The 21,736-nt window shown below is 42.9% G+C and overlaps 1 protein-coding gene across 1 annotated transcript in view; it reads right to left on the reverse strand.

Moving 5' to 3' along the window:
• LOC142559247 (membrane metallo-endopeptidase-like 1) overlaps nt 1-21,736 on the reverse strand; it is a 170,738-nt gene that overhangs the window by 90,256 nt on the left and 58,746 nt on the right. Inside the window, exons 2-3 of the mRNA XM_075670875.1 lie at nt 1,610-1,668; nt 217-268 (exon numbers count right to left, since the gene is read on the reverse strand). Of these exons, the coding sequence (XP_075526990.1) occupies nt 217-268; nt 1,610-1,668 (111 nt within the window). The remainder of the gene's footprint in view (nt 1-216; nt 269-1,609; nt 1,669-21,736) is intronic.

The following is a 21,736-nucleotide window of genomic DNA, read 5'->3' on the forward strand; positions in this document are numbered from 1 at the left end:
CATAAGGATAACTTTTGAAGAATTCGCTGCTACCTGTGAAATCTTTACGTTGCGCAGACACCTTTACCAAATAAATAATGGCAGCAATATTCTAGTGGCAAACTTATTTGGCTATGTTCAAAAGAATATTTCCACTCCCATACTACTAATGCGTATTTGACATACGAACGCTGATAAAGAAACACACAGGAACATCACAATTTTCAAAGTTCTTACCATGGAAGACCTTGCTGATAAAATGGAGGTACGAAGAGTGCGTAGGGAATTTCTGAAAGAAGCAAATACTTAAAGTGGGCTATTGAAGATGTAAGAACATCTAAAAAATCAGATCAGTAGTAGCAACAACTTTTACGAGCGTCTTCTTGAATATTGATGTTAACAAAACAGACTGGTGGGCTAGTTGGTATTGCATGTTAATAGATTTTAGAGCTAAGAAAGGCACGACACGATGACGGCAGACAAGACACAGCGCTATGTCCAGTCCGCCTTCTCTCGTGTCATGCCGTTTGTTCGAACTAAAGAGTATCAACAGTCGCTTTAAGTCGAACCAAGCTGTTTTAGAAGCGAAGTGTAGTGTTCAGTTTGTCTTTAGCCACCCAAATCACACAGCTTTGTAAGTGAAGGTGAACCTAGAAGCGTCAGAATACATTCTGGTTGTTTTAGACTTGCTTATGAATCTGCGCACTTTATTTCATTCACAGTCATTGATTACAACCTGTACTCGTCAGAGAAACGTTCGTTGACTAATAAATTTTATTTAAGATTACTCCACTTTGTATGCGTGGATCTCCAAAGCATACCTAGATGCTAGGTACATGTAGACTTCCGTCTACGTACTACAAAGTAACTGTTCGTCAATCAGTTCCGCACTCGGAACATTAGAGCGTGTTTGCTATACGTATATACTGCACTCAATTTGATGGTATTTTGTGTCTATCACATTTTGGCTTCTCTCAGGGACGTTGGCCCCTTTGAATTTTGCTGCCTCCTCAGCTATACTTCAGTGCGAAGTTTGATTAAACACTATGTGCGTTCTATTATTTGCTGCTCTTTCTGCGCAAAGAGCCTGTAGAAAAAAAAATGCACCGTGCAAATGCGTGCAAACATGGCAAAGTACTCGAATTTTTTTCTGGAAGCATTGGCAAACCGAAAAGAATTAGAAAGCAACAGCAATCATTTCAAGTAAAGCTATGTAATTGTATTACAAAATCTCACCTAATGTGTGAAGAATCTAGACTTACCAGCCCAATTTTATTATTACTGTCAGAACCTAGTGTTGCGTTTATGCACTCGAGGACATCTCGGAATAGATGGTGCCCTAACCATTAGGGTAGCCTGTTGGCGATATATTTGTCATGGGTTTCTAATCTTCTTGTCACTCGAGAAATGCTGACGGTGAGTGTTTAGCGTTGTTATTGTGCAAGCTCACCTTTCAACACGATCAATTGCAAGCTAACTTTGGTCATGCTTGTGGAGACAGAGGATAATTCTGAAACTATTCTTTTCTTAAGCTAAAATATTAATATTTTCAGGTGTTATGCAAAACGGCAGCTTACACTATCATTCGCAGCAATTTAGTTCTTTCTGGTTTTGAAATTTGGATGCTTACCGATTCTGTTCCCAGAGTAGTAGTAATGCGGGATAAAATTTCTTGGACTGTACTCCCGACTACATGCATAACCAAGAAAAGACAAGAAAACCGAAAATACAAAACAGTCAATAGCTTTGCGTAGCACGATTGCTTCAAATGTTATTCCTTGAGGTAGAATATGATAGATTTCAATTGATTCATATCTACAACATCTACGCAAAGAAATATGTAGTATTGCGAATTAAACCTTGTGAACGTGGTCCATAATGCAATGTACTATTCCAGTAGTTGGCTCATAAGCATTCGGATGCAGCCGCCTATTGTCAATTGAGTAATAAGCTAAATGGCCTGAAATTTTCGTCTCTAAGGAAAAAATTAACAACTCGTTCACACCTCAGGCTCACCACAAAAAAAGCTTGCGACATAGTTTCTGAGGTTTCAAGAAATAATTCGAGTTCAATAAAAATACAAGTTTACATCCATGTTCCTCGTATGTCGGGATTCGCATGTGTGTTCACTTGCATTGCCTGTCAATTTTTTTGAAGAAATGCGTAGAACTACTGCCTCAACTGCTATAACATTAGGAAACCATAAGAATGTGGCTTATGTGAAATAACGCTTAACCGAAATTCCAACAAGTACAGCTTTTTTTTAGATAACTGTTGCACTGAACTATATATTTCAGAAAGCATATTTAGCGCCAGCAAACAAGGACGGAATGGAGACGACAACACAAACACGCCCAACAAATGGCAATGCTACAATATAGTTCAGTGCGGAAGTGCTGATGTGCCTGATGCGGTCATCACTTGCTTTCTGATGTCACGAGATTGAGACTGCACACATAGATTTTCCGTAAATGATAAAGGACCTGACTCCTCATCATATTTTTATTCCTATGGGATTTTGACAAAAACTTTCAGATAATCTGAAAACACGTGTAGCGCTCCAATGAATGCTGAATTGGAGCTGTCGAAAATATGCTAGGTGAATTTTTAATAAGGAGAACGCTCACAGACACTCACACCATATGGAAGTGGGTGAAAGGGCAAGTGCTCTTCAAACTGCTGTTGGGTATCAATGAAGTTCGTATGAACTGCGTGAGGAGTTTCTGGAGCAATGTATTTTCTCGAAAGCCGAATTGCACGAAGCTTGGCAGACTGTCTTGAATTCGCAATTCCGTTTTGTAGTAGCATGTTCAAACTCCTCATTGATTCATAATAGACGTAACTTGCCTCATCAAGACAGAATTTCACATTTTTTTCTCATACTCGTTCGCCCGAAGCATTTGGCACCGAATGTACAGTAGAAATAAAACAAGATTCAGCTTCATTTCGAAAACCAACCATGTACTACTAATGATGGAGCGAGCCTCAGTTGCAATAATTATCACGCAACGCCTTTGACAATGATAATTATTTTATCTAACACATTAACCTGCCATTTCAGCCAATTCTACAATGCCTCAGAAGCACTGATCAGTATTTCTGTAAAACGCACTATGCAGCTCCAAATTAACACTTGTGCTAAGAATGCACTCAACAGGTTTTCCGACAAGCGCTACCTGCTGGCAGCAACTTTGTCACGATGGAAGAATGCTAAATGCTTTTCGCTAAGCTTCGCGCAACAACACGTCAGAAATTGGTACGGTTCGTGCAGCTTTGGCAGAATTTCTTGGCATCTGCACTTTTGGAGCTGCACGTTACATATTCAGCAAAACAATAAAACGAACAATTGCGAACTTGTGTCTTTCACCGACAGTATTCTCATCGATTTTTATACGCAATTAGTCAAATATTATTCGCACATGCATTTCTTTTTATCCTGGTGAGACCCTATCAAACAATATATTGAGGATTCCACGTGTTATATTTATGATTTCTTCTACAATCAGTAGAATACAATTTTTGAGAAGTCACTAACGTGCTGTTCCGCACCACAAGAAGCTATTTCAGTGCCAATCACCGTATCTAAATTAGAATGTCCAGCACCCATTTAGAATCTCGATTACAATATCTAATAGATGACATTGATTGGTTTCAAAACTACGCCATTAGGTTTGGTCACGCTTCTTCTTCTCTTAGCCTCTGCACACAGTCCGTGAAAGCCGAAAGCAACTGGTCACTTCTGTTATCGTTGTGGTAGTTAGGCTGTTTATTGCTCCATTCATTGGGCTAAACAAAGCCATAATATCGAAATTATATTCTGGTTTATTACGGATGTAAAATGAAAGACACTGCAGGCCAGTTCTGGCTAACGCAGAAATACGGGCTGCTTTGTCATTAGGAGTTTCATGCATAGTGGCAGCGCGAAAGACTAGAAAAGTTACTTACACAAAAAGCCAGTAATCGTCCTGTTTGCATCCTCTTCTAGTCTAGTCAGTCGGGCTCCCATAAAGTATAAAAGTCAGTTCTGTACTTACATTTACTGTTTGTCTAACGATACAAAACTCGCCATCGCGGCCCTCGGAAAGTGGAGGTCCAGCGCAGATGCTGAAGACCACCTCTACAAATGCTGAGGGTGGTAGCCAATGCATTATGGCTTAGAGTAACGGCAGTAGTGCAAATTTTGATAAATGGTAGCAATATGAGTAATCGTAATTTTGGCAGCATGGTGCCCCGCCATAGCGGTGCTGCAATAGCATTGAAATCAGTTCCGACGCTGGTTATTTTAAATACGAGAGGCTATGTACGTCACACCCCTCGTCGCGGCAGCTTGCGCAAAGGCAATCGCTACCGGGAAATGCATGTGGGGAGGGAAACGTACTTCGCATTGCTATCACGAGCGCCTTATCATTGGCTTGTTTTGTTTTGAGTTTATTATTAACTTTCTAGTTCTGCATGTTGTATGCGTCATTAAAACAAATGTATGCTCTGTTTGCGGCCCTTTCCTAAGTTCTTGTAGCCACTGCCTCATGGGGGTATGAGCGGTGAGTGAGTGAAACAAGTTTATTTGGTCCACAATAGACGCGAGCAAACTCAGCGTCACCTGGCCAGGCCCTCTCGGGGACCATCAGGTGAATTCTGACGGTCCTCTCGCGACCGCTGTGGACTGCCAAAATTTGAGACGTCTGGTCCTGGGCCCTAATGAGCTTGATCATTTCCTTTTGAATGAAAGGGAGACCGGCAGAGGCGCTGCCCCACAGAACATGCTCGAAGTCCGCATAACCAGCACACAGAGGGCATTCTGGGCTTCGGAACCGTTCGGGGTACATTGTGTGCAGCGCCGCGGGGCTCAGGTGAGTGCTTGTTTGCAGAAGTCTCAGAGTGCCTGACTGGGCCCTGCACAGCGAGGAGTGCGGCAAAGGCAGGAGTCTTCGTGATATATAATTATGTTTGCAGATATCGTTGTACGAATAGAGAGGCTCGGGTCGCCCAGGAGAGGACGCGTTACCCGGCGCAGCCGTGTAACGCATCCTCGTGCAGCCGAGTGCGCCTCCTCGTCGCGGTTGAGCGAGGCACCCTCAATGGTTCCAAGGTGCGCGGGGAACCAGGCCAATGAGTGATGTTTGACATCTTTAGAATTTTGGATGATACGTAGGACGTGGGGAGCCAGCATTCCCATCTGAGAGGCACTGACAGTGGCCTTGGAATCGGAATAAATCATGTCATGTACACTGTCCGTCAATGCAAGAACAATCGCAACCTGCTCTGCAACGCTGGAACTAGAAGTGCGGATGGTACCGCAGTTGAGGACTTTGGAATAACAGTCGATGACCACCACCGAGGAGAAGACTTTTTCTTGAGCGTATGAAGCAGCGTCTACTAAGCATGTTCGATCCTTGTTCAACAATGTACTGGCGAACAGAGCTTTACCCATGGTTCATCTTCGTCTTTTATTGTAGGTGCGATGCATATTGCGTGGCATCCGATGTATCAAAATCTTGGATCTTACGTCGTTGGGCAGCTTCACAGCATTACATTTTTTTTTTATTTCTCACGGGGGTATGAACCATTGCTTACGGGTTGTACGAGCCAATGATGATGACAATTTTCGACATGCTGTTCTGTGTATTGTATGCGTGAATGTAAGCGCTGTTCGCTTCACTTTGCTGAGTGCTTGTAGACTTTGCGTTACGGCGCTATGAGCCATTGCATTTATACTTGCTTACAGGTCATAAGTGCTTACGGGGGATAGGGTGATTGATGACGATAGTTGTCCGTCAACGGATCCGAGAGAAACCCGGGATACTATCCATATACAGCTCCGCTGTAAAACCTTGGTACTCTGTATCTTAATTTATGCTTTAGGCCACTCATTACTCACCCCAAGCTGCCTTTTTCTTCAAGCCAAAGCTTACTCAAATGCATTTTGTATACGCCTTCTCGTAGATGATAAAAGGCTTCTATGAATGAAATATTCGAACGAAAGAATGGTACCTAGAAGGAAAAAATTATGTTCATAACGTTGGAGCGAAAGCATGTAGTCGAACAGTTAGGACGCCTACATGTGCATTCTTCGCTCGCCGAAATGTTTTCTACAAAGTCAATTTTCGACGATATCAGTTTGCGATATTTCCTTGTATTATATGCTGCCGATGCCGTGCTATAACACAGACTTCCCTGCGCTACATCCAAACACTTACATTTATCATTGTCATTTATTCTACAAGGCATGAAAAGAAAAATATACCGTAGAGGGTAAGTCAGCACCAAAGGCATACCCATCACATACTTGAACTGTTTAACCAAATGAAGCGACAACCATTTTCTGGTAAAACAAAGTGTCTTCCCTTATATATATATATATATATATATATATATATATATATATATATATATATATATATATATATATATATATATATATATATATATATATATATATATATATAACATATATAACATGTTATATATATATATATATATAACATTGTTCGAAAAATTCGCACAGTGTCAACTTCATGTGCAACTTACTCCTATAAAGCCTGATGCACAAGTGAGACAGTAATAAGGTTCAATTACCATCATTTGCATTTTTCATTCATGCATCTGCGAGCAAATTCAACTGCCATGCGCTCGTATTCTCCGTTTTCCATGCAGACGGCTGTTATGCTACGCGACAAACGCACGAATTATCCCAAATTGCTTGACGTTGTTGGCAAGAGAGAATTATTTATTGGACTTTGCCATTGTGGTTAGTATATCGAGCTATTGTGCTGGAAAACAACAATGTGATCCCAAACTCAGACACGAATTTTTTAAGCGGAGCTTTCCTTGAGAACCTTTCCGCAACCTCTTGATTGTGACTGATAACACCTGCACGCGGGGATGTCTTGCTGAGGAGCTTACACACGAAATACGTTACGCAGGTCAAAAGCACATACAGAAAGCTAGTGCATGAAGGGAACACTTTGCAAAGCCAATATTTAAATGTTATCAAACCAAATGCTATGCGTACAAATGGCTTTTATATGATAGCGTTCAGCATGCTCTCTCGCAAAAAGTTTCGTTTATGCTCCAGACTGATAACTCTTATGTAAATTTATGTCTATGCTCTGCGGTGCAAAGGTGTTATGCGGACATAGAAACAGCCATGCACATGATGGTATACTTTGAGTGGTCGACGCACTAATGCTGCGAAGAAGACTGTGTTAGTTGCTTGGCAACAGAAAGATGGGGAGTGCCAGTGTGTTCATATAGATACAGGAACTATGACAAACATTCAATGTTGGTAATTTTGCGTCTGCTTTCTAATGAAAACTAGCGAGCATGCACGTTCTTTCCTGACGGATGCTGCGCTTTCCGATGCATGTGGGAATCGCCACAAATACTATAATAACTTCAGCACAGGGTTGTTGCGCTGGGAGACCGATGCATTTTTCTAGAAATGGAGTTCCTAGGGTTCGGTTGCCCGTCCTTGTGTTTGTTTTAGTTGCACTGCAATGGCTTGAGCAAGCATTTACCACCACGTTCACTCTTTGTGAGATCAATGCGCCGACTGTTACCGGTGTGCATTTGCCCATATTGTTGTTTGCATATAGGCACAACTTCCGAACAGTCTTGTCCACAAAACTCGCATTATATTTTACTTATTACAAAACTGCGCGAAGCAAAGACTATACTAGGTACTTGCTTTAAAAAGAGCTGCTAAAATTTCAGGGATCAGACTATTTACCGGTATTCTACAACAACACACTAAATCCAGTCAATTCCCAGCTCTCACTTTGAGCATACACCTGTTTTATATTAGGCAGCTTGGCATGCACTGATAAACAACTTCCTTTTTCACTTATGTTACATAAGGACAATGTTCTGTCTTTTGAGTTGACGCCCTTTTATGTGCGCAGTTAATAAATTTGAGGCTTTGGTACTGGTAATAATTAGGATGGTAAAGCTTTCTGCATGAGAATTTATTCCTGCATTCTTCTATGGCAACAACACGGTATGCAACTATTAGAAAAGCCGAATCATTAGACGTTTTCGTCGCTACTGTATTAAGTTCGTATAAAAAAACACAAGGTGTGCAATGATACTTCCATTCAAATTAAAAATTTTGATCAGTTCTGCTTTCTTGTACAGGGGTAAATTAATATTGCTTTTCAGGCGATTCTAGCAATCTTCTGGGGCTTACGCGCAAGCTTAACTGCCTAGCGAGCGCAATGGACGAATGTTTGTTCGAAGCCACGAAGGAAGCGAAGGGGGGAAAGAGCCGGGAGGTGAAAATCGAGCGCTAGGAAACGTACGTAGGAGCGTGCTTAGCGTGCGGGAAAGCAACGTCACCTAGTGCAACGTCTAGGTGACGTTGAGCGAAGGGAAGGAAGCAGTAATGAGCTGAAACGTCGCGGAGGAGGCACTTAGGCGAAGGCGCGCTCAATTGACCTCTGGTACAGGTTTTCCTTGCGATACGAACGTTCCGGGTTCATCTCCTGATAAAATCTTCGTCGCGCGCCCTACGCTTTGTGTGCGAGTGAAAACGTGTGACTGGGAGCTGGCGATGACCGCTGAATTTCGGATGCGCAAGGCAGGAAAGCGGAGGGCAGCACGCGGTCTTCCCACTGGTGGGGGGAGGTTCCCCTCTGGCAGCTGCTAGGTATGGCGCGGCGGCGTGAGCCCTTTTTGAATACGATCTGCGATGCGGACAGTGTAGGCATCTCGGGCTCACAGCTTCGTGTGTGCTATAGCACCCATAAGCTCGCGTGTCACCAGCGTTGATGAGCTGAGCCCTCAATGAAACTTTTTTTGCGTTTGAACTTACGTATGTGTAGCGAGATTCAAGTACTGATATGTTACCCAGCGTCTCCGGGTATCCTATGGTCAATGTCACTTCTTCCAACTGAAAGAAAATGAAACGGTTTATTTCATGAACACATAGAAAAAAATTATACGCTCACTGCTTATGTGAGAATGAATACCGAAATGCTTGAGCTTTCAGCCCGCTAAGTAAATACACGACCTGTGGCGTCTCTTGATCATTGTCATTATTAGGAAAAATATATTGATGTATGGAGTTTTATAGCGATAGCAATTATTTGAACACTTCAGGCGCATTTCTGCCGGCACTGTGAGGTTCCGTACAAAGTCAAGGGCAATCAAATCAACGCCACGCGCCGTATGCTGTGTGTACGAGTGAAAGCGTGTGAGGGAAACAGGCCGCGGGATCACATCCCGGCCATCGCGGCCGCATTTCGATGAGGACGAAATGTGAAAACAAACATGTACTTAAATTTAGGTGGACATTAAAGAACCCCATGTGCACTCTAAGAAAAAAAAAGAATGACCCTTGCTCCCATAGCGGAGAAACAGCGATGTCCTTTATGTTTGTCTTTAAGTGGAGCAACTTTCCTCGGCCATGCATGGGAGCAACGGTTTCACTCTTTCCAAAACCAACATGGCCGACTCCAGGCGAGCGAAGCAATGGATGCGAATAGCCCTACGGATTGTGTAAGTTAGAAGATGGAAAACAACGTACGCGTCATAAGCATAGTGCACGTCACGGACATTTGCAAAAAAGAAAGAAAAAACACTCTCGTTAAGCTTTCTTTGGCGCACACAAGGAAATGGGTGCAAGTAGGACAAGATTTCGTAGCGATGCCTTCCGCTCGACTGCCCCGTTTTTCCCCACCATTGACGGCCGGCTGAGCATGTTAACGAGGGCGGAGCGTCGCTCTAACCGCTGTTAATTCCTAATTCTTAAATCCTAACCACAGTAAATTAATGCAGCATTTAACTCATTTGCATCAGTTTTTTTCATCACCAGGTATTTTGCATCAGAAGAGTCGCCATAAGTTTGTATTGTTCGGAATTTTTTGGAATAAAGAAAGCGTGAATAATGAGATTTTTCGTAGAATTAGCCGCACTACGACATATTGAAATCCATCGGTTCTATAATACATTTCCTTTTCATAGTGGCTATAAAACATATCCAGAGAATATAGCTAGAAATGTGCAGTACAAGCAGAAATGAAACCCTCAGAACAAAATACATTGTCGTGTTCTCTGTCTTACCTTTTAGGATAGATTTCTAACCACATCTTGCACAAGCCTGAATATTTGCGTAAAGAGCCATTCCGATTTTCAATGCTGCTGATATATTTTAGCAATTTTTAAAACTAAATTGTCACAACCATGTTGCGCCGTTCTGATCTTGCCCTTTTCTCCATTTGTTTTAGCAAGGAACATGGACACATAAAACTACTTCAAGCAAGTGTACCTTCATTTCAGACGTGCTTGCATAATGTACGATCCCACCCTTTGTCTCAACTGCGTCAGTTGCAAACTTAAAGAACGCTCACCACACTCGATGGTTTCAAAGTATGTCCACAAAAGGGAACTTTGAAGAAAAGAAATATTTGCTATGATATTTTCTTGCACAACAATTGTATGGGTGCTCCTACCTTTTTCTCTACGGCTTCTAGCGTCGTATTGTGCATCCAGGTGATGTTTTGAAGCGTTTCATTGAGCGCCTGTCTCAATTTGCTGGCAATTTCTTCAACCTGAAACGACAGTTGTTCGTAAACAATTCCAACATCACTAACAATTAGTCTTTCTTATGTCTTATTCACGGTACACCGAATTATGAGGGTTTCAGAGTGCATTTCATTATAGTTTGGAGAATGAAAGTAAATGGGCTGTCCAATGAAGCTGATTTATCGCATTTTCTCTGTTGTTGATCCTCTCGATGCAATGTTCAACAGGACTTAAATTTGGGCGAGTTCACTGACAGCTATCTATTCATAGCTTGCGGGTAGGAGCGGGAGGCACCTAAACGCCTATGCCTGTTTTCCTTCGTATGCAATTTGAATACATCGCACTACACGGCTAGAGTTTTAATCACTTTGTAGTGATCCACTATGCTCCGGCAATCGCATATCTCCTGTTGTAGGGCAACTTCTCGCTTTCAGCTTTTAGCAGTCTAATTTTGAAATAATGTGATAGTGAATAAAAGTCTCAGCAGCACCAACTATTTGCTATTTTTTCACGCATGGGTAACATTTCAAAACACAAAAATTATTCATAGACTTTTTCGCGAGCCATAGTCAGAGTGTGATTTTGAAGCACGCGGAAGAGGTGAAGGGGCGGGGGAGCTCCGAAGTACTTTTGACCCCCTGGAGTTAATTAGCGTGCGCCGAATGATTGTGCTAGAGCGTATAGCTATATAGCTATTTCGCTCCAGTTAAAATGAGGCCAACGCGGCCGAAATGGAACCTCCTACCTTGAAACCAATAGCGCAACGCCATAAACACAGGGCTACCGCCGTAGTCAGTATGATGCATTGAGTCGAACAGAATGTACTACGGTGAGTTCTTCATAGCGGAATGACGGCCTCGTAAAACGCAGTGTTGGTGCATAGAGTGAAGCAGTTAGAATATAAAAAGTTGCGGCACGATGTGCAGCAAAAGCAACTTGTATGAATTCGTTCGGCAAGTCTGCATTATGCATGCACCGAAGGAGGGTTTTCATCATAGTCGGATAGACCATATTAGTATTTTAAAGAATGGGACACTACGCACGTCATACCATGTGCGAACATGATGAAAAGAGAGAACCTTTTCCAAAAAGGAAAAAAAGGAAGAACTAGTCGAAAGTAGTGGTGCGATCCCGTAGGCGTAGTTTTTTAACGTCAAGTTGCCAAAAAGCTGCCTGTTATCGACATCACCATGGCCATATACTTTTCACCGCTGTGTGCAGAGACGGCACGTTAAAGAACACCAGGTGACCAAAATTATTTGCGAGTTCCCCACTATGGCGCGCCGGGTAATGAGGCTGAGGTTTGGCTAAGTAATAGTGCATTGTTTTATTTAACGTTATTGCTAAACCGAGTTATTCATAATTCGCTTCTAGCCATCACAACTTTAATTATTGTTTTGTCGTACCCAGCTGTACGTTTTGTCTTAGGAAGAAAACTTCGGTCTATGACTTGTAATGCCCACCATAGTGTCTTAGTCCTTAACATTGTTCTAAAAAAAACGTTCAGAGCGAACCGGTTCCCGTTTGTGGCCACGTACAGGGTCGATCTCCTACTAACACTGATAGTATAAGCATACAAACTTTTTACGAGGTTGTTAAGGATCGGAGGTGGGGGTTAAGGGGCAGCGGAGGTTTGCTTTCAGCTTGGTCAAACGCGCTTTTTAGAAGAGAAACAGGCCACAAGGGAACAGGACGTAGCCGTTTGGGCATTGTGGCAAGGTCTACTTAACAAAGTCATTATGTATGCTAAAAGGCGACGTGCTTACGATAAGGCACAAAGAATCCTTCAGCGCCGAGGAAAGCCCGTCAATTGGCACAACTTCCCGAGAGGTGACACAGGTAACGGTACCGCTCGAAGTTACAAGTAACAGATCGAGAGAAATTAGCCTTTAGTATTTAGTATTTAGTAGCCCCTACATCCAGTCATGATGACCAGGAAGTCGAAAGCTTCTATGAAGACGTGGAACCGGCGATGGATAAAGTGAAAACAAAATACACAATACTGATGGGCGACTTCCATGCCAAGGTAGGCAAGAAGCAGGCTGGAGACAAGGCAGTGGGGGAATATGGCATAGCCACTAGGAATAGCAGGGGAGAGTTATTAGTAGAATTTGCGGAACAGAATAATATGCGGTTAATGAATACCTTCTTCCGCAAGCGGCATAGCCGAAAGTGGACGTGGAGCAACCCGAACGGCGAGACTAAAAAATGAAGTAGACTTCATACTCTGCGCTAACCCTGGTATCATACAAGATGTTGACGTGCTCCGTAAGGTGCGTTGCAGTGACCATAGGATGGTAAGAACTCGAATTAGCCTAGACCTGAGGAGGGAATGGAAGAAACTGGTACATAAGAAGCCGATCGATGAGTTGGCGGTAAGAGGGAAAATAGAAAAATTCCAGATCAAGCTACAGAACAGGTATTCGGCTTTAACTCAGGACCTCAGTGTTGAAGCAATGAACGACAATCTTGTGGGCATCATTAAGGAGTGTGCAATAGAAGTCGGTGGTAACTCCGTTAGACAGGATACCAGTAAGCTATCGCAGGAGACGAAAGATCTGATCAAGAAACGCCAATGTATGAAAGCCCCTAACCCTACAGCTAGAATAAAGCCCCTAACCCTACAGCTAGAATAAAACTGGCAGAGCTTTCGTAGTTAATCAAGAAGCGTAAGACAGCTGACATAAGGAAGTATAATATGGATAGAATTGAACATGCTCTCAGGAACGGAGGAGGCCTAAAAGCAGTGAAGAAGAAACTGGGAATTGGCAAGAATCGGATGTATCTGTTAAGAGACACTAATATGGATGAGATAGTTCAAGTGGCTGAGGAGTTCTATAGAGATCTATACAGTACCAGCGGGACCCATGACGATAATGGAAGAGAGAATAGTCTAGAGAAATTCGAAAGCCGACAGGTAACGCCGGAAGAACTAAAGAAAGCCTTGGGAGCTATGCAAAGGGGGAAGTCAGCTGGAGAGGATCAGGTAACAGCAGATTTGTTGAAGGATGGTGGGCAGATTGTCCTGGAGAAACTGGCCACCCTGCATACGCAATGCCTCACGGCTTCGAGCGTACCGGAATCTTGGAAAAACGCTAATATAATCCTAATCCATAAGAAAGGGGACGCCAAAGGCTTGAAAAATCATAGACCTATTTGCTTACTGTCCATTGCCTACAAAGTATTTACTAAGGTAATTGCAAATAGAATCAGGAACACCTTAGACTTTCGTCAACCAAATGACCAGGCTGGATTGCGTAAAGGCTACTCAACAATAGACCATGTTCACACTATCAATCAGGTGATAGAAAAATGTGCGCAATATAACCAACCTTTATATATAGCTTTCATTGATTACGAGAAAGCGTTTGATTCAGTTGAAACCTCAGTAGTAATGGAGGCATTGCGGAATAAGGCTGCAGATGAGCCGTATGTAAAAATACTGAAAGATATCTACAGCGGCTCCACAGCCACCGTAGTCTTCCATAAAGAAAGAAACAAAATCCCAATAAAGAAAGGCGTCAGGCAGGGAGATACGATCTTTCCAATGCTATTCACAGCTTGTTTACAGGAAGTATTCAGAGACCTGGATTGGGAAGAATTATGGATAAGAATAATGGAGAATACCTTAGTAACTTGCGATTCGCTGATGATATAGCCTTGCTTAGTAACTCAGGGGACTAACTGCAATGCATGCTCACTGACCTGGAGAGGCAAAGTCGAAGGGTGGGTCTAAAAATTAATTTGCAGAAAACTAAAGTAATGTTTAACAGTCTCGGAAGAGAACAGCAGTTTACGATAGGTAGTGAGGCACTGGAAGTGGTCAGGGAATACATCTACTTAAGACAGGTAGCGCTTGCGGATCCGGATCATGAGACTGAAATAATCAGAAGAATAAGAATGGGCTGGGGTGCGTTTGGCAGGCATTCTCAGATCATGAACTGCAGGTTGCCATTATCCCTCAAGAGAAAAGTTTATAACCAGCTGTGTCTTACCAGTACTCACGTAAGGGGGAGAAACCTTGAGGCTAGGGTTCTACTTAAATTGAGGACGACGCAACGAGCTATGGAAAGAAGAATGATAGGTGTAACGTTAAGGGATAAGAAAAGAGCTGACTGGGTGAGGGAACAAACGCGAGTTAATGATACCTTAGTTGAAATCAAGAAAAAGAAATGGGCATGGGCAGGACACGTAATGAGGAGGGAAGATAACCGATGGTCATTAGGAGTTACGAAATGGATTCCAAGGGAAGGGAAGCGTAGCAGAGGGCGGCAGAAAGTTACGTGGGCGGATGAGATTAAGGAGTTTGCAGGGACAACATGGCCACAATTAGTACATGACCGGGGTAGTTGGAGAACTATGGGAGAGGCCTTTGCGCTGCAGTGGGCGTAACTAGGCTGATAATTATTATTATTATTATTATTATTATTATTATTATTATTATTATTATTATTATTATTATTATTATTATTATTATTATTATTATTTAGTATGGCTCATTCTGCAAACTAGACTTGGAATAAGAGAGAGTAAAATGACCGCTCCTTTTACATTGCTCTCAATGTATCCTTTTGTACTGAAGAAATTTCGCACGCTCATGGGTTATGCCATCCACAAGAAAAAAAGAAGTAATCGTCCTTTTGTTGTAAAATGTTCAATCACTGAAGAAAATGAGCAGCTGCTGCCATGAGGCCCTAAGCTCAAAGGAATCAGTGTTGTTGTCAAACAAAATTTTACCATCACATGCGTCACGCTCGTTTTAAAATGCTTATTCTCACTCGATGGCCCTCGCATCAGCGTAAGCCTGTATTGTATACCTTACATCTTGCTCTTGAATAATTAAGGTCCAGTAGTTGTCGGCGGCTTGCATCCAATAAACTCTGCTTACTGCCTCCTAAAGTGGCCGTCTGGTGATCACGTGGGGTAGTTTCGTACAAGTGTCTGCTAGACATCTTTAGTTGAACATTTCCTGCTCTCTCCTCCGCTCACGTACACGTGCTCTGTCGGAGCGGTAGGATTGTGAGAGAATCGTTTTTACGTGAGCGTTGTACGCGTGCGGCGCGCATGAAGTAGCTTACTTCAGCACGTGGAGGTAGAAGACGGGACTATAGCAAACAATATATAACCTATTAAAATTCATCAGTTGCATGCGTTTGTTTTGTTCTAGCACTTTCTGTAATAATAGACGTTAAAGGACCTACTTTATTTTTGTTACTTCTGAACCCACGTGCAGTGTCACACGAAGTAGTCAGGCTGCAAAGTAGCAGACGAAGGTGCTTCTCTTACCCCTTGTGTTCTCATCAAAAAATTTTGATCATAACTAGGATCGAGTATTCTAAGGTTCTCGGGAGCTCATTCGCTCATGGGGGCGCTGGCGCATTCTTTCTGTATTTTTGCTGGTGTCGATCGCCTTGCTTGGGCGTTCCGCTCGACGAGTTCCCCAACGGAACGGAGGCGCCCGTCCGCTGACGCACTCGCGGCTCAGAGATCGGCGCATGCGCACTTGCACCTCTACTAGCGGACGAAGTGGAGCGAGGAGCAGGAAACATTTGTCTAAGCCTGCAGTATAAAAACGGTTGCACCCTTTTGATTGTATATTTTCCACACAACAATATTTGCCCTGTGTCTTGGCCGTATTTCCCTTCTTTAACGCGGCCAGCCCAGTACTTCCAAGTCACGAACGGCATGCGTGTTATAAGCATTACAGATCATTCTCGACAGGACAGTATCCCGCGCAGCGCTTCCAAGAAAGGAAAGTCAAGCAAGACAGATGACGATTATTGGTTGGTGGCAGATACGCACCCCAAATGTTGCAACTGCTTTTCGAGTGCACCTACTACGTGTAAGACGAACGTGTGGCTAACCAACGAACACGCCTAGCCTGTGTATTCTGGTCAAGAGATGTTTGCTTCCAGTAGCACATCGCCGTAGCGGCAAGACAAAGCTAAGTTTGTGTGCCGCATGTGACTGAAGACGGTTTGACCACTTCAAGCCCAATACGCTTTGTTGTACACTGAAATAAGCATTTGAATCTTCCTGCGCAAAGAATAGAGGTGATCTGCGTTTGCAGGTGGGCGCAAACATGAAACTTTTTCGTGTATTGCCTGTTACAAACCAATGCACCAACTACTATACTTACAGGGCTTGGGCAGTATAAGGTACCAGTTCTTTCGGCTCTATGATATGTATTTGGCATCATTCATCACTCACGAACTGCCGATAACATTCAAAACGTCCGACTGCCCGAGAAATAGCACACAACGAGAATGATTAGATTAGAATACTTCCATCCTCGCTGTCCATGACCGCAACAAAGCGTAACCCTTTATGGTTTTATCTGCGCTTTCGTTCTTTTTTCGTGAGGTTTTATTTTGTTGAACAGAAACTGTGGTTTGCTAATTATGGAAAAACTGATTCCGCGTTGTACAATGCATACAACTTACCTCCTTTCTAATCGCGGGTTTGGTGTAGTTCGTAATGTATATATAGTCAAGAATGTCAGGCGTAGTTCCGTCCAACAACGCTATGCATTCTCTCCAGTTACGGCCCTTTGTTGTACCTTGAGGTATCGGACTTGAAATGCTATTTTCAGTGTTCATTTCTACATATCCAATGTAATCAAACAATGCAAGGAACCCTGCGTAGTTATATAGAGTGTTCCTAGAAAAGTAAAAAAAAAATGTCACGAACGTCTGAATAATATGCCGACAGAGGTATTTCACTAGTAACTGTTTGCATGTAGAATCACGCAGCTATTTCAAAAGGTATAATACATCCAATATGCATAGAAAAAAGGCATTCGCAAAAAGAATTTAGTCTGCACACTTTTACAGCATGAAAGATTTCATGCAGAGTGGGCAGGAATACGCTGCTTCACCCAGACGAGTGGTCACTGCATGAGAACGTGAGTACAATAGAGATTCTGCACGTGATACCAGAAATATTTTTCGCAGCAGTTTCATGAAAGCTGGCGTACTTTTGTGTTGGATGAAGACCTCGTCTGTAGTAAAAGTGGGGTGTCATAAACATTCCAATATTGCAAATCTCGCGCTGAAACTGCACAATGTTTCTCTTATCGTCCTTAAAACTGTGCTCTTTATGAATAATGTTAACACATGTCGTTAACAACCACAACCACAAACCACAAATATTGGCGCCTCGCCTTGGCTCAGCTGCTCAGAGCAGGTACTTGATCTCTGAATATATTTAGAGATCAGAAATGAGTCTATAGACTCATTTCCGGCGCCTGAAGCATAGTACAGTGCTTTGTATAATGCCCGTGCACCCAGGCGGTTGATATTGTACTTCCTGATTCACTCGTTATAAAGCTCAATGATTATTATCAGTCATTTAGTCTCATGTAGAATACTTTTTAAGAACCAAAGCACCACAACCAAAGCATTTATACGGCGATTATAACTGTATCGATACTAAGCTGTCCCCAACTTAGCAAAACTGACATATTCAAATAAAAGAAAACATATTCGCGCATCACAACACAAACGAAATTGCAGGAGATTTAATGTGGGGTGTGCATATCTTTCCAATGACTTACTGTATCAGTAGTGCACCAATAGTTCCTCAGCAAGTCCTTCTGAGTGTTACATAAAAAAAAACATACGACCATCCGGACGCAAATAACATGTATGTGTAAATGCAATCGAACTGCATGATCGTCTTATTCTTTGCATCTGAGCTTGAAATTATTCACATGACGACATTCACATGCATTTTACCTAGTTGTTAGCCTAAGACGTTTCAGTGGCCTGCGACTTCGCTTGCGCGACGACTTCGCCTACCTACAAAGATTGGACCAGAGAAAAGTGCGATGCACTTAAGCACAATTTCGCCCCGCCTCTTATGCACGCTGCTCATCAGGAATCCTCACTATACGCGGCCTTCCCATAGCAGTGTCACAACACAAATCAATTGCTAGGCGGGTTCTTTTACATGCGAAAGTGTAGTTACGTCCCGTCCCCCCCCCCCCCCCTCCCGGCTTCAGATGCTACAGTTTCCGCTTCCAGGCCCAGCTTATGCAACCATAATTTTTACCGGGAAACGCTTGCGGCGAACGCTTTGCGTGAAGGCAAGCTTTGTGGTATTTTTTTTTCTTTTCCCCGCACGTCCGGCGCCGCCGCTGCGACGGATAGATGGATGCTATTAGCGTCCCTTTTCAAACGGGGCGGTGAGTTATGCTACAATGCGAACCGCATGGATGGATGGATGGATGCTATGAGCCCCCCATTTGGAACGGAGCAGTGAGTTGCGCCACTAAGCTCTTCCTATTACACTGTCTAATGTTCTACCTAGGTTAAAAAAGAAATAAAGAAAAAAACAATATGAACTCCCCCAACCAAATTTTTAGACCACCTATTGAGAACTTTGTTTTTGTACGTCTCCGTTTTCTGTCCTTTCCCTACTTTTCTTCCACCAATCTTCCAGCCCAACCATGCGCGGATGCGAGAGCCATCTGCAGGGGCTCCAAGGAACCCAGCGGCTCGCGTGTCCCGAAGATGACGCGGATGCGTAAGCCCCCTGAATAAAACTACAGGTAGCGACATGCTTTTACCTTGCCGCCACAGCTGCTGTGAGGAGCATGAGAGGAGGCAGTATGGAAAGCCTGCGTCTGTCACTTGGTTGAGCGCCATCACGCGTTATTTTTCGCGCCCTCTTCTTTATTATTTTATTTTTGTCGCTACTCTGTCAAGTCTCTACCATGAAAGTTGGCCGTCAAATTGCTGCGGCGAGGCATTCCCAAGGAATTTGATGTGTTTTGGCTAAGTTTTCTGCCTGCCCGCCTCATTGATGACCACTGTTTTTCTTTTGGTTAATGATTGCTTTTAAGTCTGCTACATGTGGAAAAGTGTACGGACAGGGTTTTTTTAGAGCGATGGCTCTGCTAAACCCAGAAGACGCCTGGTTCCGTAAATCTTACCTTCAAGCTCAGCCAAGGTCAAACTTAGCCTTTCACTACTGGCGGCTGGTGTGTACGCCGCGTGGGCGTCCATATTTTGAAAGCGACCTGCGATCTGGACAACCTGAGCGGTCGCGCGGGCCTCATCTTCAAAGTACCTTCGATGCGTACAAAGTTCGTCGAGTGCTAGTAGCATCGTATGCACTGTGCTTTCGGTGCTTGAAGGTCAATTCGCTCGCAGATTTTGCCGCGCCGAGAAGCCTCTGTATCTTTTCTTGTGGTGCAACTGTACATGCTGTGTTTGCTGACGGCTCCAAGCAGCGTCTGTATCCTTTCCCAAAGCAAGCAAAACCATACTATCGCTTGACAAACTTGGTTTAACCGCGTTCAACCACGACAATTTTTTACTTTGTTCACGGGCTACGGAACTCACACATGGTTAAGCCTAGGCATGGGTAGACTTGCGTGAAGGTTGTTTTCTCAGTTATCGTTGAGATAATTTTCTCCTGATTGTGCTACCGTCAACCAGCGCCTCTGCGTCAACATGTCTCTGAAGCTGAGGAGTGTGTAAGCTGACTGCTGTCATATATAGTGCTAAAAAGGTAGCGCGCGTTATTGTGCTACTTAGAGTGCGTAGCTCTGTCAATCCGTGCCTTTTTGAGTGCTGCAAATATATTTTGCAAGGACAAGCAGCTGCTGACAAGTCTAAATCATTTTTGCTATTGTGAGTACGCTTTATAGCTGGAAAGGAATATGTCGCGATTTTGAACGGGACATCGCGCACTGCAGTGCGTGTTTGACGGTAATGCGTAAGTTCGGGCCCATTGAAACTAGGTTTCACCGGTGACAAGCATGCAAGCATTGTTCCGTTCTCTGCACGACTCTGCGTTATTAAATGGGGTGGCTGTGCGTGCTATATATGGTGGCACATTTTCACCTGTATACTATTCGGTATAAACTTCGTCCGCGACAGTCATTTTGCTTTCGTCCTTGCTATTGTCGCCGTGAACGGAAGGCAGCGTGCGTGACGCCACATTTGGGTGAGCAGCTAAGGTTGCGCAAACTAAAGATAAATAGTATCGTCTACGTATGGTATTTTAAATTTCAACTCCGCAATTGTACGAAAGGCTATATGGTTAGCCGTGCGCTAATGGTGCTGAGATTGCATTTAGTTTCTGACTAACTCAGGACGTTGCCATTTTGCATTGCGGATGTTTGGACGAATAAAAAGTGATCATTCGAACGTGTGCTGCGCGCCTTAGCTTTGTAACGGTTGTTTCTTTTTGCGACGCGAAGTCAAGCTTTCGTGTTAGCGCACCCTGTGTTTGTGTGTACAGTCAAGTCTCTTTCAATTAAATACCTGTTTATAATCTGCGCTGGTGCTTGTTTAGTGTCCGGATTTTTTTTTTTCACAGGTTCGAAGAAGTTGACTAATATGATGTAAATGTGTTCCTGAGTTCCTCAGGTGCATAGAGGATAACATTTTTGTACTAACTCACAGCATACAAACTTCAGTTGCCTTATATAGACACTACGAATGGCACGTTTAGATATTCAGAATCAGAACCGGTTTTATTTTGATGATCAGAAAGATTACAGGATTTTAATATACAAGGGATGGTCCCGAAGTCAAAGACTGCAATGGGACTTCCTTTACAAATTAAACGTTATAAAACACAGAATAGAGCTGTTTCAATAAATTCTTAACAAGGAAAAATTACAGGTTTAATATGAATAGCATAACTGAAGAACTAAATGCTAATAAATGGGTCATATAGAAAAGCACTGTAGCATAGTATCGTTCACCACTAATAAATAAGCAGCATAAATGACTTGGCTGTATGAACTAGGCGTCAGTATTCGACAGAAGGTATTCTTTTGTTTGTTTCTTCAATTTGGAAATTTCAAGTGTTTCTTTATCTAAAGATAGCGTGTTCCAGAGTGCAATCGATGAAAAATGGGTGCTCTGCTTGTCATTATTACTATGTATTTTGGGTAAAATGAAGTTCCTATATATTGCAAACCTGGTAATATTAGTATTTATTGGAGAAGATTGTGGTATCAAGCTATCGCATCGTGTGCAATTGGTGTCACAGAACAAAAAGGTACCGAGATTATACTTAACCAGTTGTGTGACTGGAAGAATGTGATTAGTCCGTTAAAGATATGAGGCGTTGTGGTTGTAAGGGCTAACTGTAATTATCGAGATAGCCTGATTCTGTAGTACTTCCAATGAGATTAAATGGATTACTATGTGTTTCCCCAACAAATAACCTAGAAGTTATTGCGGTAATGAATAAATGAAGGGTAAGGATAGTAATC

This window comes from Dermacentor variabilis, chromosome 10 (genome assembly GCF_050947875.1).
Source record: "Dermacentor variabilis isolate Ectoservices chromosome 10, ASM5094787v1, whole genome shotgun sequence".
Classification (NCBI taxonomy): domain Eukaryota; kingdom Metazoa; phylum Arthropoda; class Arachnida; order Ixodida; family Ixodidae; genus Dermacentor; species Dermacentor variabilis.